This window comes from Chaetodon trifascialis, chromosome 1 (assembly GCF_039877785.1).
Source record: "Chaetodon trifascialis isolate fChaTrf1 chromosome 1, fChaTrf1.hap1, whole genome shotgun sequence".
Lineage (NCBI taxonomy): Eukaryota > Metazoa > Chordata > Actinopteri > Chaetodontiformes > Chaetodontidae > Chaetodon > Chaetodon trifascialis.
In genome coordinates, this window is record NC_092056.1 from 18,470,606 (window position 1) to 18,497,735 (window position 27,130).

At 42.2% G+C, this 27,130-nt stretch overlaps 3 protein-coding genes across 6 annotated transcripts in view; 2 read left to right on the forward strand and 1 right to left on the reverse strand.

Annotated features, from left to right (window-relative positions):
* The first annotated feature begins 229 nt into the window (after positions 1-229).
* Positions 230-9,641, forward strand: LOC139337344 (saccharopine dehydrogenase-like oxidoreductase). The gene is made up of 12 exons (XM_070972295.1): positions 230-520; positions 3,349-3,461; positions 4,494-4,574; positions 5,241-5,370; positions 5,553-5,602; positions 5,703-5,833; positions 6,688-6,805; positions 7,225-7,344; positions 7,510-7,566; positions 7,685-7,796; positions 8,771-8,852; positions 9,058-9,641. Exons 1-12 carry the CDS (start codon positions 322-324, stop codon positions 9,146-9,148), a joined length of 1,284 nt encoding a protein of 427 aa, XP_070828396.1. The 5' UTR covers positions 230-321; the 3' UTR covers positions 9,149-9,641.
* Positions 9,642-12,084: 2,443 nt separating this feature from the next.
* gcfc2 (GC-rich sequence DNA-binding factor 2) lies at positions 12,085-18,952 on the reverse strand. Its single transcript, XM_070970153.1, has 18 exons — positions 18,553-18,952; positions 17,910-18,011; positions 17,523-17,738; positions 16,745-16,993; positions 16,568-16,647; positions 16,140-16,300; positions 15,762-15,945; positions 15,297-15,420; positions 15,159-15,210; positions 14,866-14,963; positions 14,500-14,699; positions 14,278-14,422; positions 14,047-14,168; positions 13,833-13,909; positions 13,476-13,542; positions 13,228-13,374; positions 12,976-13,112; positions 12,085-12,656 (listed from the first exon to the last, which is right to left on the reverse strand). The coding sequence occupies exons 1-18, from the start codon at positions 18,863-18,865 to the stop codon at positions 12,524-12,526; spliced, it is 2,607 nt and encodes an 868-aa protein (XP_070826254.1). The 5' UTR covers positions 18,866-18,952; the 3' UTR covers positions 12,085-12,523.
* Positions 18,953-19,488: 536 nt separating this feature from the next.
* Positions 19,489-27,130, forward strand: part of itsn2b (intersectin 2b) — a 32,723-nt gene continuing 25,081 nt past the window's right edge. For 2 of the 4 annotated variants that reach the window (XM_070989258.1, XM_070989339.1), the window contains exon 1: positions 19,489-19,709. The gene's annotated coding sequence lies outside the window, so the exon portion shown is untranslated. The remainder of the gene's footprint in view (positions 19,710-27,130) is intronic. The other 2 variants (XM_070989095.1, XM_070989176.1) reach the window with 1 other exon arrangement.

Sequence of the window (27,130 nt, forward strand, 5' to 3'; positions counted from 1 at the left end):
ACTACTGCGAGGACCAATCAGAAGCACGAGGAAGTTGTCACGCTTACACATGAAAGTAAAAATAAGAAATTTTGTGTAGATCACGCATTACTATAAATTTATAAATTAAAGTGCACAAAAATACGCACGAAACGCAACACGCTTGCATATATTGTTTAGGTAGCTAGAAACTACTACTGTTAATAACATGTTAGCATAATGTTGCTACGGAAGTAGACAAGGCAGTGCTGTCAACAGAGCACGCACTACTGCGCTCTCCTGTCAGTCGCTCTGAGAGGTGAAGGTGTGGCAGTCAGCTCCTCCAGTCTGTTCGTTGTCACGATGGCGCGTGTTGAAACAACCTCAAGCAGGCCGTACCACCTGGTTATCTTCGGAGCCTCTGGGTTCACGGGACAATTTGTCGTGGAGGAAGTGGCCCGGACTCTGTCCGAAGGTCCGAAAGGGAGCCTGAAGTGGGCCGTGGCAGGCAGGAGCAAGCAGAAGCTAGAAAAAGTTTTGGAGCAGGCCGCCACAGTTCTCAGTATGTATCTCAACGATCCCATTAGTTGTTCTTGCTGAAGCAGATTGTTTCTGCATGAGGGGTAGCTTCTCAAATAACGAGTTCAGCTCAAATAGTGCCAAATGCAAGTCTGTTGTAGCTGATGAGCTGCACGTTTTTTCATGAATTAAACTTTGTATTTCGTAGGCAAAGGGAAATGGCGAAATTGCTCAACGTTATCACTGATTCAGAATGACTTGCTGGAACTGAGCGGGGAAGGGTTGATTTTTCTGCTTGATAACTTACTGTTAATGATTAATCAGTCGAACTTTTAGTCAGCATATTTTCTCATGATCAGCTTTGTTTTAACAGTGGTAATTACTCAGAAGACAATGGGATGCAACTAATTATTACTTTCATTATCCATAATATTTTCAATTATTATCAATTTATTGATCTATCTATTGAAATTTTCCCTTTTGAGAAACTGCATCCAGCAAATTTGTTACCTCTTGCTAGATAAACAACTTAAATAATCAATCATGAAAATAGCTGATTGTTTCTAGAAGTGACAGTCCTGCATCAGGGCTAGCTTCTCAAATAATGAGTTCAGCAGAAGTAATGTCAAATGCAAGTATGTTGTAGCTGGTGAGCTGCACGTTTTTCCATGAATTCACTTTGTGTGTCTTAGATAAGGGAAATGGCTCAACGTTAACACTTTGTTTGTGAAGATCCTCATTCATCCAGGTCATAGTACTTCTACGTGCTTTGCAAAGGCAACTGGACTTGCTTGAGGTTGTAGAGGACATTTCACCTCTCATCCAAGAGGCTTCTTCAGTTCTAACTGAGGGGTCCCAGGCATTTGCAGGATCATTCCCACCTTGGACATCATTGAGGTCACCATGACTCGTGACCCTAACGACTCACTTTATGACAGGGTGGGTCAGCAACTCACATGTGACCTTAACGACTGAGGAGGCCTCTTGGATGAGAAGCGAAATGTCTTCTAGAGCCTCAAGCACGTTCAGTTGTCTTCATAAAGCACTAATAAAACTCGGGATGTCTTGCTTAAACTGAGAGCAGGGAAGCGTTGATATTTCTACTCGACACTGTAAATGAATAATGAGTGTGCAGAGGATTGGATAGTTATCTGTTGCCCCCTCCTCTTTGACTCCCTCTTCAGGGAGTGTACAACAGCTGATACAACATCCCTGCTCACTGTGCAATCCCCATCCATGACATCACACTTGCGTACAATTGTTATGGGTACCTAAAAACTACCACTGCTGTTAATATGTTAGCGTAATGTTGCTACAGAAGTAGACAAAGCAGCACTGCCAATCGTGCACACAGTCCTGCTCTCCCCTGTCATTTGGTCTGAGAAACCTCCACCAAATCCAGTTGTCTTTGTAAAGCACTTGGAAACTTGTTAATACTGACTCAGGGTGACTTGCTGAAACTGAGAGCAGGGAAGGGTTGATATTTCTATGTGACAGTGTAAATGTCTAACTATTAGTCATTAAATTTTCATCAGCTTTGTTTGAACAGTGATGTCTGTAGGGTTTTTACCACGGAAGTAGGCAAGGCAGGGCTGTTAAAAGAGCCCGCAGCTGAAGCAGATTGTTTCTGCATGAGGGGTAGCTTCTCAAATAACGAGTTCAGCTCAAATAGTGCCAAATGCAAGTCTGTTGAAGCTGATGGGCTGCATGTTTTTTCTTCAATTAAACTTTGTGTTTCGTAGGCAAAGGGAAATGGCGAAATTGCTCAACGTTATCACTGACTCGAGATAACTTGCTGAAATTGAGAGAAGGGAACACTTGATATTTCTACTTGATAAGTTACTGTAAATGATTAGTCAGTCAAACTTTCAGTCAGCATATTTTCTCATGATCAGCTTTGTTTTAACAGTGATAATTAGTCCAAAGACAGAAATGAGGGATGCAGCTAATTATTACTTCCATTATCCATAATTTTTTTTAATCAATTTATTGATTTATCTATTAAAATTTTGCCTTTTGAGAAACTGTATCGAGCAAACTTGTTAGCCTTTGCCAGATAAACAACTTCAATGATCGATCAATTATAAAAACACTTAGCAGATAATTTTCTGCTGACTGACGAATAGACTGACTAATCATTTCAGCTCAAAGATGAGTAGAAATATAATTTGCCTTAATAACTGTAACAAATATTTACTGAATATAGTATGCATGTTGGTCATTTCATAGATAGAGCTATCCTGCTGTCATGACAGTAATGTTGAGTGTCCAGAGGATTCGACAGTTATTCTGTTGCCCCCTCGTCTTTGACTCTCTCTTCAGGGAGTGTACAACAGCTGGTGCAACATACCTGCTCACTATGATGAGCATCCATGACAGCACACATGCAGCCTGTTAGCTGCTTCACTCATTCAGCGAACACTAAAAGCTGCATTTTGTCTGTTTAAATAGACATTTTTCTTTTCTCCCACAGGCCTCAACTGTTACAGTAGCACATTTAAAATCACCTTGTATAGTTTTTGCAAGTTTTGTGTCACTTATGCATGTCTTGTGTTCCTCCTCTGTCATTTAAAAGATATGCATTTGCACAAAGGTGTACAGTAGTTATATATTCACATCCACCTGCAAACCATGAATATTTGTAATTATGTGAACTATGACAACTGATCTCTGACAACTGTATCAAAAACACTTAGTTCAAAATATACTTTAACACCTATGCTTACTGTGTGTGTGTGTGTGTGTGTGTGTGTGTGTGTGTGTGTGTGTGTGTGTGTGTGTGTGTGTGTGTGTGTGTGTGTGTGTGTGTGTGTGTGTGTGTGTGTGTGTGTGTGTGTGTGTGTGTGTGCGCGCGCGCGCGCGCGTGTGCAGGTAAGCCTGAGCTGAGGACAGAGGTGGACATCATCGTGGCAGATGTAGGATCGCCAGACTCCCTGGCAGCCATGTGCAAACAGGCAGTGATTGTTCTCAACTGTGTGGGGCCTGTAAGTAGACAATTGCATAGAAATGTGTGCCCCTCTGTTCATTTCTCTGTAACACACAGAACTTACTCTCACATGGCACAAACTCATTTTTCCTCACATCATCTCAGAACATTGGAATTTTGGTTTCTCCCTTTGGCATCAGCGTAGGTCAACTTATCTCCAGCTATCTCTTCTCTGCCTCTCTCTTTCTCTATTTGTTTTCCCTCTTCACACGCACACACAGAGCAGCCTTCATTTACACAATGAAGGCTACTGACTTACAGCACACAATAAGTCTTATTGTGTTTAAGTCAGAATAGAAAGTAGGTTTCCACCACTGCTTTGCACGTTTTGCATCATTCAGGTTCTTGCACTGCAGTTACTGCTGCACACAGTAACACTTTGCCGGCTTGGTTAGTAGTCTGGCCTGTTAAAGCATTCGTCTTATAAGGATCAGGAGCAAGGATTGTTCTTTGCTTTGAAAGTTGCTCTGTGTAGTACAACTTAAGTTTACTGACAATCAACCGAATGAAGATTTGTTTTAAAGACCACAAACAGAAAGCCAACCACAAAAAACTATTTGACACATGCAATATTGAATGTGTGTCTATAAAACACAGCAGGATGGCACAATGATCGAGTTTCACAAGATTCGCCCAGAGAGCTGGATTGTGCAGCTGCAGTGTGCATCATCAAACACAAGCCAGGGAGGGATGGTGTCTTGTTGCTGCAGTAGCAACACTGGGGGCGGGGGGCGTTGTGCACATCGAGATAGGATATAGGTTGGGGGGCAGGTGACCATTGGTACTGGAGGTGAAAGGCAGTGGCAGGGATCTAGCGGTGATGAAATCTATAGTTTGTGGGGAATTAGGAGAGAAAGGAGGAAAAACTGGAACAGTGCATTAATTCATTTGTGTGTGTGTGTGTGTGTGTGTGTGTGTGTGTGTGTGTGTGTGTGTGTGTGTGTGTGTGTGTGTGTGTGTGTGTGTGTGTGTGTGTGTGTGTGTGTGTGTGTGTGTGTGTGTGTGTGTGTGTGTGTGTGTGTGTGTGTAGTACAGGTTCTTTGGCGAGCCAGTGGTCAAAGCCGCTGTGGAGAACGGAGCCCACCATATTGACATCAGTGGAGAGCCTCAGGTATGTCTGCCCTCACTGCTGCGTTTCTTTATTATAGTGTGTGTGTGTGTGTGTGTGTGCAAACTGCTCGTCTCTCCATCAACATTAATGAGCATATTCATTATGTCAGAGCATTAAAGGGCAGTACTTGATTTTTCTTTATCCTTTGGTGTGACCTAAATCTTAAACCAATACATAACAGTAGATTCTTTTGAAATCAATAACTGGATTTAGCAAACGCTAACGCAGTTTGCCTCTCTACACTATTCATTTCGCATAATATCTTTAATGAATGACTTTAATGAAATTGCCAAGTAAGAATTGTATTCATCTTTCTCCTCCTGCTTGTTGTCACGGGACATTGCATGGATGTTGTCCTCCTGACGTCCTAACATTTGGCTTTGCTGTCGTTTGTGTTTGGATTAAATGGGAGACGTGCTGACTTTCGTGGTGCAGCCTGTTAGACTAAATGATCTCTCTTGGCTTCCTGACAGCAGTTTTTCCTCACAGTCAGATGCCAGTGTGTGTAATGCAGCATGACTCACTGAAACAAACTCTGTACCTTGATAACCTGACATTAAGTGTATGTGTGTTTTATGGTGTATGCTCATTGCTGATAAAGTGTGTGTGCGTGTGTGTGTGTGCACGTGTGTGTGCATGTGTGTGTTTCTGTCTGGCTGTATAAAGTTTCTTGAAGGCATTCAGTTGAACTACCACAGCCAGGCAGCTGACAAAGGTGTGTACATCATAGGGAGTTGTGGATTTGACTCCATACCTGCAGACCTGGGAGTCCTCTTCACCAGGGACCAGTTCAAGGGTATGCACACACTGACCTGCACACGTACATATACACACAAACACACAGGTGCATGAAGAATGAACGCCTCCTCTGATGCTTATATGCAGTGTTACATTCACTCTCCTTCTGTTGCTGTTGATGAATTATTCAGTGTCATATTAGCCTGTGTTAAATCATGATGTGTGTGTTTTCATCCACAGGTACGCTGACAGCAGTGGAGAGCTTCTTGACTCTCAGCACAGGATCTGAGGCAAGTAGCTATATTACCTACCAGTCCGTTCATTCATATCCCTATGTCCTCCATGTTTTCTCCCTTTTTACGTGTGTCTCTCTCTGTCTTCCTCCATCAGGGTGGATGTGTCCATGATGGCACCTGGCAGTCGGCAGTCTACGGTTTATCAGACCAGCACAAGCTCCAGAGTCTCAGGAGGAAGTTTAATCACAAACCTCTCCCTACTGCTGGCCCAAAGCTTAAACGCAGGTATATAGAGTGGTAATCCCTTTTAGCTTTTTTTCAAAATGAATCATATTCTTTACTTTTCCTCGATAGCACTTACAGAGCCAGTTTGTCAGACACAGTAAATCAGGATCATACAGCATGTTTACTCTTAAACGTCAGAGTATCCTATCTTTAAAGGATAAGCTCGCAATTGTTCAAGTCTTTCTTAAAACCACAACAGCACAGAAACACTGTCCTGAGGGAAAAAATCCAATGGCAATATGAAATGTTTTCTTAAGATCTCTTAAATGCGCTTGTTAAAGAGACAGTTGAAAAACAAACCTCGACATATGCTGATGAGGAAACGACCCTACTTGTCTTGAGTTATTACCTCAGTAAACATTTTCTTAATGAGTCTATGGTCTCAATAATTTTCTTCAGCACAGCATGATGTTTATTTTGTAAATTATGGTCCCATTTACAGTAAAATAGACGATAAAGCAGGGTTTTGCTTCAGAGCCTGGCAACCTTGTTATTGACAAGTCACTACCGAGGCGTGTCCTTGGCTCCTCAGTCGGCCATAATGCCATAAATGACAGTCCACAAGCCAAAGGATGACATCACAGTGGGTTTACTCATGGTAAAATCCCACAATCCTTGAGTACACATTAATGCACACACTACAGTTTGCCTTACCTGTTTCCACATGATTGAAAATGTGTTTTCTCAGCATTTCTTTCTGTTGTGTGTGTGTGTGTGTGTGTGTGTGTGTGTGTGTGTGTGTGTGTGTGTGTGTGTGTGTGTGTGTGTGTGTGTGTGTGTGTGTGTGTGTGTGTGTGTGTGTGTGTGTGTGTGTGTGTGTGTGTGTGTGTGTGTGTGTGTGTGCGCATTTCTAGGGGAGCATTGTTCTTCAGCAATGAGATCCAGCAGTATTCAGTGCCCTTCATGGGCTCTGACGCTGCCGTTGTGAAGAGAAGTCAGCGCTTCCTGACGGAGGAACAGAAGGCTACCCCAGTGGGTCTTAAATTTAGTTTGCCGTTCTTTCTTCACATCCTGTCTTTACTCACACTTTTCCTCGTGTGAATTTTCCTCTTATTCACCTAAAAATATATTGTTAGTGGAGAATCATCATGGAGACCCTTGTCTGTATCAGATATGATCTTATGATTGAAGGTTTCTTGGGCAAAGCTGGTTTTGATCTTGGCTACGTTAGTCAAGATTTTCCAATGCAGTGAGCATGTTTGTGTGGAAAAACTGGGATTTATGACAAATGAAAGATAACTGCACATTGCTTGTTTCATTCCAAAATGATGTTAGGAGTCCTCATGGTCTACAGAAGCATGCCTCAGCAGCCTTGTTTTCAGGTTAAGATGTGTATTACTGCCTGTGCTGTGTTTGCAGAGTGTTAAATAATCTGTTGTTGTTACCTTTAGGTGCAGTACGGAGCGTATGCAGGAGTAGGAGGTCTCTGGAACGTTATCAAGCTGTTATTTGCTGGCATGATGTTCTTTTTCTTAACCAAGTTCAGTTTTGGACGCAACCTGCTCATCAAGGTAAACACAGCATGCATTAAAACATTACACATGACATCATGCAATTTACATGTCACAACTGAATTGAATATAAAGAGGTATATGTAGAGGTTAGACTACACATACTGTGTGCTGGGAAATGTTCAGGCGCTTATATTCGTCTGTGGTTTGTACCCACCTTCTCAGTACCCAGAGTTCTTCTCCTTTGGACTCTTCTCCAAGGATGGACCAACTAGAGAGCAGGTGAAGTGCTGGCAGCAGAAAATATATCTGGCTTTTCTTTCAGAAATGAAAAAAAAAAAGAAAATAAAAAGATGCTCCTTTTTTATATTTGTTTTGTGTTTGCCCATGTGTGTATTAGATGGAGGCTGCATCCTTCCAGTTTGCCTTCTATGGAGAGGGCTACACAGAGGGACAGGACCCCTCCAAGGGAAAACCCAACGCCAAGATCCGCACACTGGTTCGGGGGCCAGGTAACTGGGAATTAAAAATCCTAGTGTAATATTCGGTTTTGTCTTTGATTTAAAAAAAGTGAAAACAAAGATACCTTCCTACAGTAGTGGCTTTAGGAGGGTAGTTGTCCGTCCACCCCGTTCCCATCAATGCAATGTCTCTGGAACGCCTTGAGGGAATGTCTAAAAGAGCCTCTAAGTGAGACGGCACGTTTCTCACTGGAAATTATTCACTGGAATCACACCTGTCAACGTAGTAAGAACTTCCATTTCAGCACTTTTATCAGTTTCCTTCAAAGTCTTCACGACACACATTATTGAGTCTGAACAGGAATGGATATAAACTAGAACTTGACTTGTTGGTGGAGGCAGACAACTGCAAGGCGGTAATTCAAGTTTAGCAGTGTGGTGGCAAATGGAACCTGTTAATCTGTCTCATTAGGGTGAGGTGAATAGCAATAAAATACTCAGGCACAATATCTGTCTTTGTCTCTCCTTCCAAAGGATTGTTTTTACTTGCAAATGAACCTCTATGTACATCCAGAGAAGGCGCATATGAGACTAAAGAGAGTTTGGTTACATTGCAGCTTGTACTCGAATAATTGGAAATCACTCTTTATTACAAACAGGTGCCTGTTTATCAGCAAGGTCAGACCACTCCAGCCGCTCTATAGTGCTGTTTCTCAAAAGACTCGCTTCTGTACCATCCAGTTGATATGCAAATTGGATACTTTTACACAGAGAGAAGCCAAATGCTTCTCCACAACATCATAAATATATGTAAGCGCATGAGCATTTTAAGAGAAGTCCCATAACAGCAGCATGCATAAAACATAGCTGTGAAGTAAGGGGAACATCAGCTTTGTTACCTGTGTTAAATGCTTAATTGTTCTGTCCGGGCTGGGTACCGAGGCAGATGAGCCCAGGTAGCCAGTCAGGCCTGTTCAGCTCCTTCCTTGATGTGTCTTTCGTGTCTCTTTTCTCTCTTTTTTCAGAGTGCGCATATGTGACCACGCCCATCGCCATGGTACAGGTTGCTCTAACAATCCTCAACGAGTCCACAGCCATGCCCAAGACGTAAGTAGTCAAACTGTGGGGGTTTTTTTATCATAATTTAACATGTTTTATGTCAATGAATACACAAACCAGAAGAATTATTTTTATTTGTACAGTGTAGTGGTTTAACATTCAGAAATTCCACAAATGTCATTTGATCCTGCGTTGTGGGTATGAAATGAATTTTGGTTTGAACTGAATTCGGATTTTTGTCTTTCTTCTCCAGGGGAGGAGTATATACTCCAGCAGCCGCCTTTGCCAGAACCACACTGATCGATCGCCTCAACAAACACGGCATCCACTTCTCTGTCGTCTAGTTTGGCCCCTTCTTGGATGTCATTTCTCCAGGTTTTTCTCAGCACTTACTAAATATGCATAATAACAACTGAGAAGTTTCCAACTTCAGAAGAGAGCCTAATTGCAAGAGCCTTGACTAAATATGGAGTCCACTTTCAGATTAAGTTCTAACACCTCTTTTGTACTCTTGGTGTTAATCCTTTTCTTTCAATCAGAAACGTCTTTCTTTTGACTCCAGTGTGCTGTTTACCCTCTGCTTGCAAGACAAAAATTCTAACTGCGGCAGCGTTTTCAAGCCAAGGACAGGAAAAGTGTGTTTAACATCACTCTCCACTAACATTGATTGTTGCTAATGATGGAAGAATTTTGGCCAGAATTCGGTTCAGTTCATATTTTGGAATGCAGGCATGAAAGAAAATATGTTATTCGCGTTCAGATTGGATAGAAACATGTTGTCTGTTGTAAGAGGAGAAGAAAAAGGACTTGAAAATACTGCCAGCTGTAACAGTCAGCTTCTACAGTCTCTATCAGTGTTGTCCTTGTAATATGCAGTAGCCTAAAATGCACAAAGACATTACACATGAAGTAGCACTAACATGGTAGCTGTCCATGCGTTGTTCTGGTTCAGTGGAATAAACCTGCTGCGTGTGTGTGTGTGTGCACATACGTGCTTGCCTTTCCTGGCCTGGCCTATTAACTAAAACTCCTGATTTCTTTGTTTTTGACAGTTTAATGGTTGGACTATCACTAAATCATCCTTTTTTCTTGAACCTTTGCTTTTTGTCGCTGAATGTTGCACAATTCACCAATCCAAATGTTTGCTTTGAGCCTTGTGGAGATATGCTTAAAGTTGTTTTGTGCACAAAACGGCACAAGCTCCTGTATGAAACTGAACAGATCCTCTCAGCGTGTGTGAAAAGTGAGGGGTTTTTTGTAAATCTGTTTCTTGTTTGAGCATTATGTGCACGTGATGAGCCATGCTTGGGGTTTTTTGGGGAGGTGTTGTGCTTTGCTTGAGCCTCATAAATAAATCCAGCTCTGCCAAGGGAAATGCGTCTTGTGTCTTTTTCACAGAGTTTTACAAAGGCATATTTTGAAAATGAACCACTTATTTTAATCACAAGGTTAATTTTGATCTACTACACAGCTTATAGTTAAAAGAAAATCTAAGAGCTTTAGCTTCATTTGCACAGGAAGTTTCTTGTTTTATATTTTCAAAAAACCTTTGTCCTAAAAACAGACATGTTAGTGGCACAATATAAAACGTACTGATGTCATTTTTCTAGTAAATAATACAGGTTAGTTATATTGCAAATGAGCCATGAATGACTGTAGAAAAATCATTTTGCCTCTTGCAAATTTTTCTGTTTATACACCCTTTTATTCATTCCACTAACACAGTCTTCATCCAAATCAATCTATTTGCATGCCAACCACATTATTATTTGCTATGAGGACAGTTTGTGCCACAAGTGCTCAGCTAGAAAGGGACAGGGAACAGGTGTTGTTGAGACACTTCAAGCATTGTCACACCCAAGATTCACAAGGTGAAGTTCTTCCAGCTGCTTCCAATATCTGTGACCGCAGCGGACGCTGGAGGCTCTACACCAACCTGAGGAACCACTGGGAAAATGTCCACAACTCAACTGAACGATTCTCATTTCAACATTTCAGCGACATGTTCATTCATCCAACAAGATAAGATCGGTGCTAGTCTTTCTATTATCACCATCCTCCTGCTTAGTAACTTTGTGCTGGGCATCCCAGCAAATGCATGGGTGGTTTGGCTCATTGGAACCAGAGAGCTGTTGGCTTCAGAAATCTATCTCCTAAACCTGGCTGTTTGTGAATTACTTTACTGTTTGGGACTGCCAGCACAGCTGTACTGTCTGTACAGCTTTGGACATGTCAGTCCTGGCTTTGCTTCTCTGTTGTCGGTACATTGGTTACTGGTGTGGATCGGCCGGCCCATGTTCCAGAGCTGTATCTGTGTGCAACATTACATTGCAGTGGTCCATCCTTTGATCTTCATCAGGTAAATGTTTGAACTGATTTTCTACAGTGTTAAAGTCAGACCTGTGAAAATAAGTAATATTTACTGAACAACACTGTACTGTGTTCCATCCCCAGGTTCAAGGCCCTGAAGTTCACGGTGGCACGGTGTGCTCTGGTTTGGTGTGCCTTCTCCTTGGCTGTTGTTCATGCGTTGACAACGCCAGACGACAAAATTGATGAGGCTGCATTGATCTGGTTTGTTCCCACACTGTGCATGCTTTTTTACTGCTGCTTCTCAGTTTTGTTTTCTCTGAAGCAGCCCGGTCCAGGAGAGAGGGAGGGGGAGCAGAGGAAAAGAGGAGACAAGAAGAAGGGAAAAGCTTTTAACATCATTTTGATTCAGCTGGTATGTTTTGTAGTCAATTACCTGCCAGTGCTGGTAGTTCAGGCTTTGCACAGTCAAATTAATTTTTCAGATGTAGCTTTGGATTTCACTGTAACTCTGGGAGTTTTCTGTGGGCTCATCCAACCCTTACTTTACCTGCAGAGGGCTGGGAAGCTACCCTGTCTCAAGAGAGCATTAACCTGAAGGTTAAATGGGCAGAAATAACTTTTGACGACACGCTTCAGCAAGAAATCCTATTAGACTTCATGCCTGACTTAGTATTGTTGATGGAAATATCTATTTAGGGCTAAACGCAGTTGAACACAAGCTTCAATCCATGTAACTGGAAATGTTCGTGTGTGTTTATGGTGCATGTAGTGGAGGCAAGCAACCAGCACAGGTGGCCCCTGTGATAATTTGCCTAATGGGCAATGGTTAGTAAAATGATTTTCTTGTCATTTGCCACTGTATGGTGGTGTGGCTGTGCCATACCTTCATATTTGTCCAACTCGACATATGTGCATGCTTGAATAAATAAACAACCTTCAACCTGACAGAAAACAGAATCTAGACTCTTGATATAATAAGAAAGTTCAAATATTTATTAATAAAAATACAGTTATCTCCTGTACAAAACAGACAGCAAATTGTTCACTTAAAAGTAGCCGGAGGGTCAGTTCTTTTCCCAACAATATTTCAGTTTCCTGGAAGTAACTTGGACCATTTGTTTCCATATACTTTATTCACCACCTCACACCCACTATTATAGATGTAATCATTGATTTCGTTGTGTATTTTGGTCAAAGTGCTGGTCTGACTAGCAGTGGCTGTCCACCAAAAGACAGAATCATTAACCTCATGGCTCTTGGATTTTGTCCTCCCCGTGATCCAGTTCAGCTACTTTACACACCAGGCAGAGCCCACTCAGTTCCTCTCCTGCTGTACAATATCCTTGACAATTGCATTCAAAATGACAGTGAATTACTGTTTGATTCCAGTCCACAGCATTTGTTGTTTATAGTGTTTCTTGGTTCAACAGCTGGTGAGAGTAGATGGCATCTTCATAGTGGTATTTATCTGCTAGAGCCATGATGGAGTCATTGCACCTGATTCTGCTCAGAATCTGCAGCACTTCAACCACAGCAGACCTGCAGTAGACAAGAACACGCAAGACTGGATTAGAAAATGAGTTATGCTCTTGTTGTAAATGTATGAAGTCATATCTGCACAAACCTATAAAGTCAAGCTTGTGCATCATCAAGTATCTACAAACATGCAGTCTCTTCAATAAATAAAAGAGTCAAAATAAAGAATTTCAATTTAAAATGCAATAAAAATAAATCGATTAATTTGGAAGTTTTTTGTCTGTTCAAATTTAGACGTGGTCTTTTTATCCCATTTCATTGGGACTATTGACAGCACAGCAATTCCAAAATCCCTTTCTGTCTTGCAGAAACGCGTTATTACCTCGTGTTTGGGTCTTCAGGATGCTGCTCTTTGCAGATGGTATGAACTTTCTGAACCAGGTGGGTTTTGAAGTTCTGGAGCTGAGGCAAACAGACAGTTTCTCCTTTCAGCCAAGAGAGTGGCAGACTATCTGCTATCTGGAGAAAGAGAGAGAGACAGCAGTGTGAGGTTAATCAAGAGAAACAACCAGACCATAATCAAGAGCAAGTGCACACACACGCATTCCACGTTAAAAATGATGAATGCAAACACCTTTCTGCAGGCATGGATGGCACTGTTGTGCAGCGTCTGACTGCACAGGGTGATCATCAGGTATCGGTTCAGCAGTTTGTCCAACATCAGTTCCTTCAACTCAGACTCAGGAAGCAGCGAATCCCATTTCCCCATGTTCCCTAGCAGCTGATAAAAAGACAAAACAGCTCTGATTAACAAACAGTACCTCCTCACTTGCAAAGACTGAGTTGTGTGTTTTTAAAAAAGCCTTTATTTGAGAGTAGTACTTTTATGGCTGCCCAGAACTGTTGATCCCTGAAGTGACACTGAGGGGACGACCGGTCTTCTAGGAACCTGGACAGAAAACAAACTGTTGTGATTGGCCTGACTGTTAGATAATACACGTCAAAGGTCATTGATTGACAGTTTTACCTCATCAGGGAGCAGAGACATATATGAATCTGTACTGTATGTTGGGCAAGGCATAATGAAGGAAGAACACGTATACGAGCTCGAGCTAATGGTTAGACACGTCATTATTTGTGACACTGACTTCCACAAGGATGACACTGAGGTGTCATCACACCTGTCACTCAAATAATCACTTAATGTTTAAACTGAAAGAGGCAAGAAAAGAAACTGACTTTTTGGGGTACAGAGGGATGAAGACATCTTCATCTGCGCAGCTCCTCAGTCGGCCGATCACCGCCTCTATTAATATCTGCATGGGACATAAATAGACAACGCAAACGTGTTCATATACTGTGTATTCATATATATTGTAGGTTGACATGGCCTTTCATATCGTGACTTATTGTTAGTAGAATGATTTCTGGGCTAACATGTAAGTGGCTTTACCTTGACCGGTTTACTCTGCTCTCCTTCAAAGATGGAATAGTCCTCCTTCAGTCTGTGGCAAACATCAGACAGACAGACTGACTGATGGCAGGACATGGGATCCCACACCAGGTCCACATAGGCTGAACAAAGACAGAGCAAAACAGACAGGAGTTACAGGAGTAGGCAGTTAAAGAGATGAGAGGGCAGCAACAAGGAAAATCAGAGCATGCTTATATGTGTGTGTGTTACCTGTTATTTTGGGTAGGACAGTCTTTTCTATGACATTAGATAGTGTCTGTCTGTCTGTGTGCTCCAGCTCCTCATGGCCATGACCGTGGCAAAATGTCTCCACTGCTGTGAACCACGGGAGGTTTTCAAAGTCCCCACTATCACCCTGAAACACACACAAATTACATTGGACCCAAAATGTCATGTATGTATAAGCTAGTCTGGGCTTGTGTCCACATGTACCTTTAGTGGGTTCCACGCCAGCAACTGATGTCTTATGATGGGGTTCAACAATTTGGGCAGACACAGAGAGATGTAGGCATTGTGGTAAGAGTCGGAGTAAGACCTTCTCCACTCTTCAAAGCGGGATAGAATCTTCTTAACTTCACTGAACTCGTCCTGGACGTCAGAAAACACTGCCTGGGACCTCAAGAGGATATCAGCTGGAGAGGGGAGCAGAGAGGGAAGTGAAAAAAGCAACAAAGGCATCAGAGTACAGACTTCTATTGCAGCCTGACAATTTTTAATACTGTTAATGCTGCACTGTTCAAATAAAGTACTGGTCTACAGTCTGAAGCTTTTAGCTGAACAGATTTAATTCCACCTCACCTGTTTTCTTCTGCAGCTGCTCCTCCTCCTCTGCTGAAAGCTGTGTGTCTTCAGGTATATCGAAGTCTTGCTCAGCTTTAACAACAATGTCTGCCTCGCTGCAACATGTCAAACAAATATATAAAGATCTTTTCAAGAGTAGAGTGGAACACCTTTTCACAGACCTTCTACATCCTTATTGAACACTTTTGCAGTGAATTTGATTAAATTCCTTTTGTAAGCATTTCTTATATACTGCTACAACAAGTTGTTTATGGATAGAGTATATTTAATATACTCAAAGACGAACTCACCCTTGAGTTTCTGTTCCATTGCCTGAGTTTCCACTCTGCTCATCTGTGGAATCTAAAAAAGCGAGATGTATTTTGAGACTTATTGTACATTTACACTTCGATCACGAACGCACCAACAGACACACAGATGTTACTCACAGCTGAGCTGCTGCAGGCTCTCAGCCTGCTCCTTGATCCTCTGTCTTCTCTGCACCAACAGCACCTCCATCTGGTCAGACAGCAGAGTGTGCAACTCCAGTTCCAGTGAGTTGATCTCAACAACCTGCCAAAAATCAACAATTTATCCACAGTCATCAAATTATCAAAGTTTATCTTCAGAAGTTTTGATCCTTTTTTGCCCAGAAGTAGGGACAAACCTGTTTCAAGCTGTTGTTCAACAAACTGTCTGATTATGACAGACAGTTCAGAGATCAAACAGAATTACATGTGTATTTAATGTCAAATGTGTTAAACCATTCACCATCATTTAAAAAGATATAGAGGGCTCATTATAAGATAACAAATCATGATTCTTATTTTCAGGTGATTATACATTAATGAAAACAACACCATTTATGTATAGTTAACAAGGAGATTGACCGAACAGATTTACTCATTTCTGACCTTCTCTCGTAGACACTCCACCAGGTTGTGGACATAGAGGGTCATGGCCCTGTAAAACTTCAGCTGGCTCTCTGAGGAACTTTCCTCCAGAGTCTCTGCTGAGGTTTTAGCACTCTCCACATCGCCCTCCATCCTCCGCAGCTCTGCCTGCCGTGCTCTGTGCACCTCCTTCAGAGAGTCTAGTCTAGAGAAAAAAATATTAGAGAGAGTTGTGAAGTGAGGAACAGACAAGAACACCAGAAAAATGTATTCAGAAATATTGTTTAATACAACATCAAGGCTTATCAGACTAATATTTGATTCATGAATGTTATCACTATTACGTCAAATTGATTATGTGATGTCACATTAAGACTACTAAAGCAAGAAGAAACTTACTTTCCAGCAATCCTCCTCTTGACCATTGAGACACTGATGGGAGGAAGAGTCTTTGGGATTCTGACCCCCGCTGATCTCTTCTTTTGTCTCCGCCTGTCTGGCTTGCTGCAACTGCTGCTGCTGTAACTGCTGTAGTGGCTTGATTCACTGCCAGATGGGCTCTGAGGAGAAGAAAAGAGAAGGGTAAAAGATGTCAAAGCTGCAGAACAGAGGGGAGTATTGATGGAAGGCCTGAGTCTTCAGAAAAGGAGACTATTCTGCCATTTGAGAGTGGCCAGTTTTGCAGTTTTGTGCTACATGGGATGCGAGATCCATACAGAAAGAACGAGCCCCAAAGAAATCATACAAGAAAGAAAGAGGAAAAAACAGAAACAAACAAACAATTAAATAAATAAATTGGAAAAGAAGTAAGAAGGATCTCTTCCTACCTGTTCTCCTGGACATGTCTTGACTCCCTTCCCAATTTGTGTCTCCTCCCAAAGCTCCTGCTCTTCTCCATCACTCCCTCCTAGATTACACACAAACACATATTGTCCACCTCACACTCCCACAGTTTGGTGCAAAACCTCTTCAGCCCACCTCCCCTTTCTGCCTCTCTCTCATACCAAGTTTCTCAGCAATCCTTTCCCTGATGCTCTTCAATCGTGGGGCAAACTCAATTCTTCTCTCATGGTCATCTGGCTCATCATCATCATCATCAACTCTGTCTTCATCATCGTCCCTGCTGTAGTGATCTGGAGTGCTACCAGCGGAGCTCTGGCCATCTCTACCCAGGGGAATGAACTCTTTCTGGGCTCGAATGGCCTGACGCCTCTTTCTGGCTGCCTGGATCTCTTCAGCATTCGGGATAACTACTGTAAAGACAAATTGATGGACACATTAATGCAAGTATACATAAGGTTGCATGGAGATTTATGTCCCACAATGTGAGTAATACATGGGCATGCACGCACACACACACCAATAGTAATAGTACACACAATAAATACCAATTATTCATATGCAATACTGGTAGCAAGTCTGTAGCAACAGTCAGTTGACTTCTTAACATGGCTGGAAATGCTGACATAAACATCTATGTTACTGTATATATTTTCCTCACTGGTAGTGATGACAGAACATTCTGAAATTGTTCCTATCTGGTATTCAATAATGCTAACACACTGCAATTATACTCTCAAAACAATGTCTGATAATGCCTTATTTATCTCAATGATAAAGCCAGACTGTATGTACGTTGTATGTTTATGTACGTAGGAACCTGAAGCCTCCATAATGAATGTTGATTTAGTCTGTTCTCTAAAACCTTAAACCTGCACAGACCAATAACCATCTGTGGATTTAAAACACACACATACAGCGGACACCCACAGAAACACATACCTGGTTTAATAGCAGAGTGGCTGGAGTCTGAGGTCGAGCTGACTGAGGGAGACCTGACACCAACTTCATCACTATCACTATCACTATCACCGTCAGCATCACCATCTCCCTCATCTTCATCATCATCATCATCATGGTGCAGAGCATGTGGTGAAGCCCGACTGTCATAATCTTGCCTGAAAGAACCAGATGGTGGGACATGTCCACCTGCTGGGGCTTGGAGAGAGCAGAGGGAGACATGCAATACCAAAAATGATGACACTGGCAAATGTTATCACATTATTAGAAAATCCTTAACCATTTTCAACAGGTGCGACATCTATCACAGTGACCTGCTAGTGTGGAAGAGTCATGAATGTTTCTAATATGAACCATTTGGGTACCTACCTGTGCTGTGGGTGGTCTTGGCAGAGGAAGTCTTCTTCTTACTAACCTGGAAGAGCACAGCTTTATCTGAGGATTTCTTCACTTTAAATGCTGGTCCCTCAGCTAAGACAGGAAAAAGAAAACCAGAGATCCATGATCAAAATCTGAACTTTGACAAAGGGCCACCCCCTTTAACAAAGTCACTCATATAGCAGACACAGGACCCATCTACATTGATAGCATATTTTAGTTGTTCACATTACCTAAAAAATTTGCTATCAATGAAAAATATTTACAAAAAAAAATAATTGACATGCAGAGAACCGGAAGTGAACGTGAAAGGCCTGGGCATGTTGACACTGTCCGGTTAAATCATATCTCACTAAGAATTCTTATCAAATATATATATATATATATATATATATATATATATAGTCAAGATATCTACATTATTTTAAGCCCAATATAAAACACTACAAATCATCGTTCCTGCTAGTAATTTCGAATTCATCTCATTTCTCCTTTTCCTCTTGCGTTGCTCGAACGTCAACTGTCGTTGAGTACGTTAACCGTTAACGTTAGCTGAACTCGGTCTGACTGTATCTACTATTTAAATATTGACGACAAAACACCATAGTTATACTCAATAGTTATACTTAGTTACATTCTTTGTCGTCAGAAAAACTGAGGACGGAGTTTGTTGTCTTCTTAATCCCATCCCTGTCGTTCTTTCTCTCGTCTGGCACTGCCAACGTCTCTCCGTCTTCTCCGTCACTGCTGTCCGACTTGGGAGGCGTCGCTTCCCGCTTGGAACTGCAAGAGATGCCGCGGCCCTGGGCCAGACTGAACGGCTTATTTACCACAACTGGAGCATTGTCATTTTCCTCTCCATCTCCGTGGTTTTTCTGCTCGTCCTCGTCCTCACTGGAGTTTGCTTTTCTCTGCCGAAAGTTCCTCCGGGGCTTTTTATTGAACATTTTGCTATACTTGCATACAAATAACTGGCACCTAAGTTGTAAACTTGAAGCAACTCGCGCTAACTTACGTTACATCAAAAATCGTTTGATGATGTCGCAAATGTAACGTAAAGCAGCCGCAATGCACTACTGTCTATGTAGTCAGCAATGGAGTGTGTGGGAGCTAACCAAAAAAAGTAAACTTTCCATTCATTTTACATTTCTCAGCTTTTTTAACGACATTGTCACTTAAAACATTTTCATACATGGTAGTGAACTGTAAAGTAGGCCCTACTATTTACCAGTCAGGTCACCTGTTCTACTAAATTAAGCGTAATACTCAGAAGAAATGAATAATGTCTTTTGGCTCAGGATATTTTATGTGGTAAAATGTCAGCAAAAATAAAGTTAGCTGAGCAATATTTGTGCTTATCACGACACAGCGTTAATACATTCGGTGGACAACTGAAGTCAACGAAGAAACTTCACACGAAAAATGACTGCTTATCTAGTCCTACCATCCTCATCTTTCTCTCACCAGCTCTCCCATCAATTGTCCCCCTGCTCCGTCTGTTCGACTTATATTCCCCCCCCGTCTCCCTCCTCCCTCTCGGCGGACGGTCGGACGTTAACAGCCACCGCTCACTTGTCGTCAGCCATGTTGTTGGTGTGACACACGGAGCTGTCAGCAACAGGTTCTCTGAGCAACAACGCTGTGAAACTTCAACATTTCTTCAACATATAGTGCTCTTTCTGGATAATAAACCTCCACAGTGTGTCCGGGAAACCGTCCCGAAGTGGTGGATGATAACTTCGAGCCCCTCAGACGCTCGGAAGTTGATGTTTTTTGGTCGCGGTGAGAGAGGTACGTCAGCGAAACTGCTTATCTAAGCATGAGTGTAAGTTTGATATTGCTATGGTAATGGCTTTATAGAAAGCTTTTAACTTTCACATAAGCTTTACGACTATGTATACTTCCGCCTTTCAATGTTTGTATATATGTTTGATTCAGGCACGGAAAAGAAAAGTGTTTTTAAAGGGAGGGAGATGCTTCTCTGCGTGTCTCGGGTCCCAACAACCTGGGATGGGTGTTTGGGTTAGCTAGCTAAGTTATGAGCTCATTAGAAGCTGGTCATGATGCACGTGTGGACACGGGGTGTTTGTCGGTAACATTTCTCCTGTTAGGCGGCCGTTTAGGTAGAAAGTGAAGTTGTAAAGGCAGATTTGCAGGAAAGCCTCCTAAATTCCTCTCGCTTCAAACTAGTTAAGCAGGTTGCAGCAGGCAGGTCTCAGGCTGGCTGCTGACAAGTGATCAGAGAATGTTTCTCTATCAGTGGATCTCACAGACACTCAGAGGAAAGGTGGTCAGGTTAGTTTGACATTGTGTATTATGGAAATCTTTGCTCCTTATAGAGCAGCACTGCTCAGCTATGTCTTTATTTAGAAGTTTGGGCCTATTTTTTGTTTGTCCCAGACCAGATCTCTTGTTCAAACATTAGTCCTACGTGACAGAATTAGAGTTACCAGTAAAATAAGCATCACTTCCAACACCACTGACAGCTTATCCACAGTGTTTATTTATTTTGTCAGTATTTGAGAACTAATTGTTTGAAAATGCAGATTCATTTGTTTGCTTCATTGAGCACAAATCACTTCATATCCTGTCAAGTGCAGCAGCACAAAATCAATGCACTATAAACATCATTAGGTGTGATTTGATGGCCAAGCAGCCATTGCCTGATACTGATAAGATGAACTGACTGAGATGTTGGACCTTTACAGCAAAGCTTTGGAGCATTGAGCTTTTTCAGTATTCGTATGACCATGGAGCAATTAATATCAGAGGATTTGCTTGGAAAATAAGTTTGGGTGAGGGATGCACAGAGCAGGGTAATCACTCAGTATGAAGGCCCTGATGTGAGCTATATGTTGAAGAGTCTGCCACAGGATGGGGAGTATCAGCTGTTCTGTTTAGAGAAGATGATGCCACCAGTATTCAGGCCAGAAAAATGTCATGAGTGGCCTCAGTGGTGTGAATACATTTATATTTGTATGAGCGTTTGGTTGATAAGTAAGTGTGGTTATGTATCGTTTCTCTGACACAGTCTAACACTTTCACAGTAATGCACATAGCTTATAGAGAGACTGAAGGCCAGGCAAGCTGTTTTTTTCTGCCACTTCCACTAATGGAACAGGCTCTTTGGTCTTGCCATCTGTCTTTACCTTTTTGTAATGTTAATGCTGGACATGGGCATCCTTGTTGTCTTCCACATACTGTAATTACATAATTAAAAGGAAAGGTGCCCTTCAGCTGATCAGTCTGGTTTGACCTTCATGTTCGCAAACTTCTGCCAGGCTGAAGCATCCTCAAAGCAAAACAATCAATGCCTGCCAGCTGCAGGAGTGCTGCGTAGTTAAAGTGCACTTCAGACCTTTCTGCAGAGGGAAAGGTCAGGGTTGCTGCTTATGTTATTGATTATACATTACATTATCAGCATGGTTATCAGAAGCTGAATTGCTGATTCACAGTCATGCTACTTGAGATCATCACTACTGTTACAAATACGACCCTAGGACTTGGAGCAGCAGGAACGGGTCTATTATTGGGCACTTATTGAGCAGATGTTTGAAGGTTTAACCTCTGACCTCCTCCACCTTGATATTTTCTTCATTAAAACTACAATGAAAATGACAGAGGAAACACATACACCAATATACACACAGCACTAGAGATATCCTGCTTTAAGTCTAGTTCATACTATAAAATATCAATGTATCAAAGTACTTTCTCCAGTATTGACATATTTTCCTGATAAATGGACAAATCAGGGTGGGTCAAAGCACTCTAAAGGAGGGAGAGGCATGCCTTGCCTCTTATGAAAACAAAACTCAGTACTGCAAACAGTATTAATCAAACCCAATCTGAAACACCCCAAAAGGCTCTTGCTGCACTCTCTGAATGTGTGAACACCAGTGGTGGGTGGTGAGTTGCTGATGAAATATCAAGGCCAGCTGAAGTCTTGGATTTATGGTGGGAACGAGCTGGAAAGGAATTAAAAAAAATAACAACAGTGGAGAGGAGAATGAGTGATGAAGGAGACAGATAGCCAAAGGAGCATGGGTAATTTTATTGTATACCGAAACAAACACAGAAAGAGAGGGTGCAACAGAGTCATCGGGGAGAGAGAGAGAGTCGAGGATGGAGTTGATGTCATTGGTGTGAGGTCAGCGAGCGAGGCGGCTGAAAATCAATCATTTCATAGAAACACAAACAGCACTTTGTTTCAGAGTGGGGATGAGGACAGGTCACGGTCACACAACTGGTAGAGTATAGATTTCGGGGCAGACATAGATATATAATGGCACATGGAGAGACAGACAGACAGAGAGAGAGGAAAAAAAATACTATCATGGAATGAGGAAGTGGAGGGATAGAGAGAGGAGGAAAGGTTCATCTGTCCTCAGTCTCAGGACACACTGACATAAGGGACAAACAGACACAGGCCGATGCACCCGGAGTGAGAGGAAAGAAGACATGCGTGGTTCAGAGCTGCTCCTATAACAGCTTAGGTCAGGGGCAGCCAGGCTATTTATCCAACAGTTTTCTGTGTGTTGTATATACTAAAGGAGAGACAGAAGTGTCCCAGTCCCAGGCCCAAAGCAGAACTGAAGCAGGTGAGGTCTGACAGACATAGCCAAGACAAAACCACACTCTGCAGAAGTGTGGTGTTTCTATTGCCGCCACACTCCAGTCAAGCATTAATTCAGCATTAAGCGGGTCATGTTGACCTTGAAAAATAGTTCAGTGTAATCATTTTTTAGTCCAAAAACAATTTGCAAGCTGTAGAAGTTTGCAGATTTGCCCAGACCAACAGGCCTACTTCACAGAAGGCATTTGGCTTGACAGAGCAGGAAGACCACAGGTGTAATTCATTATGCAATCAGGGCTGCAATCTTTTTGATATTAATAGCTTCAGCCTACGTTTATACATAGCAGGGTATTTTGGAAAATGGATATTTTGGCTCCTCGGTTTTCAAAAATAACATCGTGCACACAATATCGTTTTCAAAAATGTTGTCGTTTACATGAACCCGGATAAACACGTTGTCGAGCGCATCATAATTATGCCAAACCTATGGGCGCGAGTGTAAACAAGGTCGCTCACATGACATTAAGTACTTTCAGTCGCATGTTGTGACGTTGCGGAACCTAAAAAGCCGTTTAACCCTGTTTACACGCCAACACATAACCCGTGTTTTCAGAAATCCCCACTTTGGCCAGAGTTTTTAAAAATGATCGTTTTCCGTGAAAAAAAAAAACTCTGTTTGCATGTAAACGAGAGGCCAAACTGCATGAAGAGTCATGCCACTGTGTATGCTGGCTCACTGCGGAGACTTCATATGCAAAGGGAAAGGGTACAGAGTCCTCATTAATAGTCTTAATTACTGCAATGGCCAGTGTAGGCCTTGATTTGCCTCATCAGGCAAGCATGTCTAAAGTGTGCTCTTGAATGATGCTGCTGAGATCTGCAGTGACTCAATCTGCTTTTTAATTTTGAGAACAAATTCATACAGGCTGTTGTGTGTACACACAGACTGAAGTACAGTAAATGCAGCCTCTCTTTGTGAAGTTTGCATGTTCTTCCTGTGCATGCGTGGGTTCTCTCCAGGCACTCCGGCTTCCTCCCACAGACCAGTTCAGGGTGTACCCCGCCTCTCGCCCGCTGACAGCTGGGATAGGCTCCAGCTCCCCCGCAACCCCGGAAAGGGATAGTTGGGTATGATGTAAGCATGATGCGTCCCTGGTGAAGGAATCCATGCCACAGTCATCATTCATTGTGGAATCACTTTTTGCAAGGGCAGACTCGATACCTACTACTACTATTGTAGCTTTTTTCACTGGCCTTGCTTAAGCTTTGCAGGAAGAGGCAGAATTTGGTGACTTTTTGATGGATTTTTTTTTTCTGAAGAATGTGGTCATAATGCACAGATTGCATTTACTCCTGGCTGAGATCACATCACAATGTGGTCACAGTGCATTTTGCTTGCATTAACACTGTGCAGTAATATGTTTTTTCCTTATCCAGACTCGAAATACTGATGGCGTGTTAATGTCAAATGGAGTACGAGATTCTAGTTTCCTTAGGTAAACCTAGAAGTCTTTTCTAATGTCATTAAAACTTATTGTACCAGGCAGATGAGGAAGTCAGACAAAAGCACACTGGCTCCCAATAGCAACCAATGAACATCATTTAGCAGACTGATGAGATCTTTGTCAGGCATTGCTCAGTAAACACCACAGAACAAACAAGTAATTTATACAGATGAGAACACAGTCACCACTCGGTTGGTTGCATTCTGCATCATTACGAATCAGTACACTCCCAGACTGGACCAATCAAAGGAATAACAAAATGTCAGGGTATCATTATAGTCGTGATATCTCTTCAGATTTTGGTGATGATCCATTATAGTGGACATTATTGTGACTATTTGTTCAACTGTTGACAGCTGTTTGTAAGTAAATACTCTGTATTTCCACATGCAGGGCTGCGACTAATGATTATTTTCATTATCGATCAATCTGCTGTTTATTTTAACAATTGATTGAGTAGCTGTTTAGTTTAGAAAATGTCAAAAAATTTAAAAAAAATGCTCATCACAGTTTCCCAGAGCTCAGAGTGACATAATCAAATAGCTTCTTTTGTCCAACCAACGAAACAACCCCCCAAAAAGTAGCAAAAGTTAAAGTTAGAAAAATTGCCTAACCCATTTGATGACCATGCAAAGCTGAATGTAAAAAATGAAAACGCGTTGTCTGTCACTTATACCTCCCTCTGCGATGATTGTAACGCTATCAAAACAGTGCATCTGGATTTCACTCTCAGTCGCTCTAATGTAGCCTTGTATCCATTTTCCAACCTCCTTTGTAGTGGTTCGGCATCACAAGTGAAAATGTACAAAATGCAGTTGTGCTTTTGTTGCAGTTTGTTTTAGGGTAGGTGCAGCCTTCACAAGGGATTTGCATGAGGTTTGCAAAGCTGATCTACCACTGAAGTCAATCACTTGTGCCGGCCATTCGTTCAGTCAGTCAGTTGGTCAAGCAGCCATCCATGTCAGACTCCTCTGTCTCTCTGGAAACAATAAACGAATCTGACAGCCCACTGCTATCCTTCTAGCCTGACCAGTACAGAATAGCTGATGCTGGAACAGACAATATGCAAAAATAGTGCTCAAAACAGTATTAGAACCAGATAAAACAGGCTGTCTAACAAACTGCAATGTCTACAACAAAGTGCAATATGCAAAATATAGTGTAAATGCTGTAGTTTGTCAAAAACTCCACTCTTTACACATCTGTATGATATAATATCTGAATTGTCAGGTTGCTGTTAAGATTAATAAGTTTGTTAATGAAGCACAAAAAAGGGTCAAAATTTTACTCTTGGGTGACGAAATGTGGTGGATGCTTGTTGAAAATGTGTGTTTATGTATAGTGCATAGTGGTAGCATGCCTTAGGCCAAATGAAGTGATTCTACTGAAGTGAGTTCATTTGTACATAACTTAACGGTAAGCACTCTTGTTCTTCTCCTGCAAACACTGTAGTCTTGCCGTGTCTGTTCGGACTGCTGCAAACATGACTTCACACTGACTACAGTCTCAGCAAAAGTCTTCGCATGTACACACTCACACTCCAATATGTAGTAAAGACTCCACTTGAAGAACAAGGACAGAATGAAGGAGAATAAGGCAGAAACTGGGGAGAGTCTCTGGGAGAGCGACAGATGGCAGGCAGATTAGTCCTCCCTCGCTGTTCTTTGCCTTTGTCAAAGCACTGACCAGGCCTCTTTATCTCATTCATGTTCTCTTTCACTCAGCTCATATCAGCTGACAAGTCAGCCATCGGCCATTTGGCTTCCTAAAAATCACTCGTCAGTCTGTAATTCTCGTACTGCTCCAGTTCCGACCCCAGTTCTAAGCCTCGATTCATGTTTTCTGGGACACCAAAGCTGTCCCACCGCCAAAATCCACGATCGCTTCCTGTCAAGTGACTTTGGACGAGGAAATGCTTGTGTCTGTGGGTTACCGGGCAGGAAGTGTTGTGTAGAAAGATTGGAATTTCTCTCCTCCTTTTCCTCCTCCGACTACGTCATGTGAGTCTGACTGGCCGATGGGAGAGAGATAGTCATGGAGGAAGCAGGTGGTCAGCACATCAGTAAATTCTTCAAATTTAGTCCTCATCGAACACGCGGCCTTCTGTTGATCTGACCTGCACTGTGACCCCCTGAAGCAAAAGTTCGCACTGTTCATCCCACAGCAAAAAACTGTTTTATATTTAAACAAGGCGGTTTTGTGGCGGCTGTGTTTCAGGTGGATCCGTGCTGCAGTCACACATGAGACCTAATAATATGCTGGCAAGCACAGCATGATGCAAGTTGCTGGTCTTTTGTCAACAAGGAGCCCTCGTATGGTACATTTAGCCTGTGGCAACGTAGTCGAGTGCATTTGCACAGATTTCCCCCCACCATCCCGTGCAACATTAATACAGTTACAGAAAATTTGGTCTGTGTGAAAGGTAATAAATCAGCAAAGTTCTCAAGCTTACTCGCCAGCTGGCACCTTACCACACTGCAACACACCATGCTCTGAGAAATCATTGTTGTAGTCATCTGATAAAAGTTATCAAGGAAAATGGAGAAACATGGACACACATGTCTCCACCTGCGCACTAAATGTATTCAGTTAACAAACCCCCTCCTGCTACCTAAAACAGGTTTACGCAACCACAGCTCCATTTCCACTGTGGCTTTGCATGTGCATGACTCGACAAGAATGTGCTTTAAGCACGATGAAACAGACTTTGACAAAGACGTGATCATGTGTGACAGAAGACTGGCTGGAAGTCATGGAGACTGCAGAGTTGCTTGATGGCACTGGTCCACCGCTTTGGTCCAGACTGAAATGTCTCAACAACTGTCAGAGGGATTGGGACAAAATTTAATACAGATGCTGTTACTGGATTTATTGCCCTGGCATTTGTCAGACACATTCCAGTCCCCCTCAGCGTGAATTGTAATCGCTTTGGGGATCATTTGGTGATCTTTCCATCTAGCGCTATCATCAGGACAAAATGTTCAGTTGTCCAATGTTTTGGTTTATGACCACATACCTGCAAAACTAATGAATTAGCTCAGCCTTGGTGTTACTTTGCGTTTAAGGCTAATTAACAAATGTTAGCATGTTAGCACACGGAAATAAAATGGTGAACATGGTAAACATTGTAA

What these genes read in the sequence shown, in the direction of transcription:
- LOC139337344 (XM_070972295.1), top strand. Translation starts at nt 322, where the DNA reads ATGGCGCGTGTTGAAACAACCTCAAGCAGGCCGTACCACCTGGTTATC. An exon ending in CACCAGGGACCAGTTCAAGG is followed by an intron (nt 5,371 to 5,552) that starts GTATGCACACAC and finishes TTTCATCCACAG; the next exon opens with GTACGCTGACAGCAGTGGAG. An exon ending in GACGCAACCTGCTCATCAAG is followed by an intron (nt 7,345 to 7,509) that starts GTAAACACAGCA and finishes CCACCTTCTCAG; the next exon opens with TACCCAGAGTTCTTCTCCTT.
- gcfc2 (XM_070970153.1), bottom strand. Translation starts at nt 18,865, where the DNA reads ATGTTCAATAAAAAGCCCCGGAGGAACTTTCGGCAGAGAAAAGCAAAC. An exon ending in CCACTCTGCTATTAAACCAG is followed by an intron (nt 16,994 to 17,522) that starts GTATGTGTTTCT and finishes TTGTCTTTACAG; the next exon opens with TAGTTATCCCGAATGCTGAA. An exon ending in ATCCCTCTGTACCCCAAAAA is followed by an intron (nt 13,543 to 13,832) that starts GTCAGTTTCTTT and finishes TTTTCTGTCCAG; the next exon opens with GTTCCTAGAAGACCGGTCGT.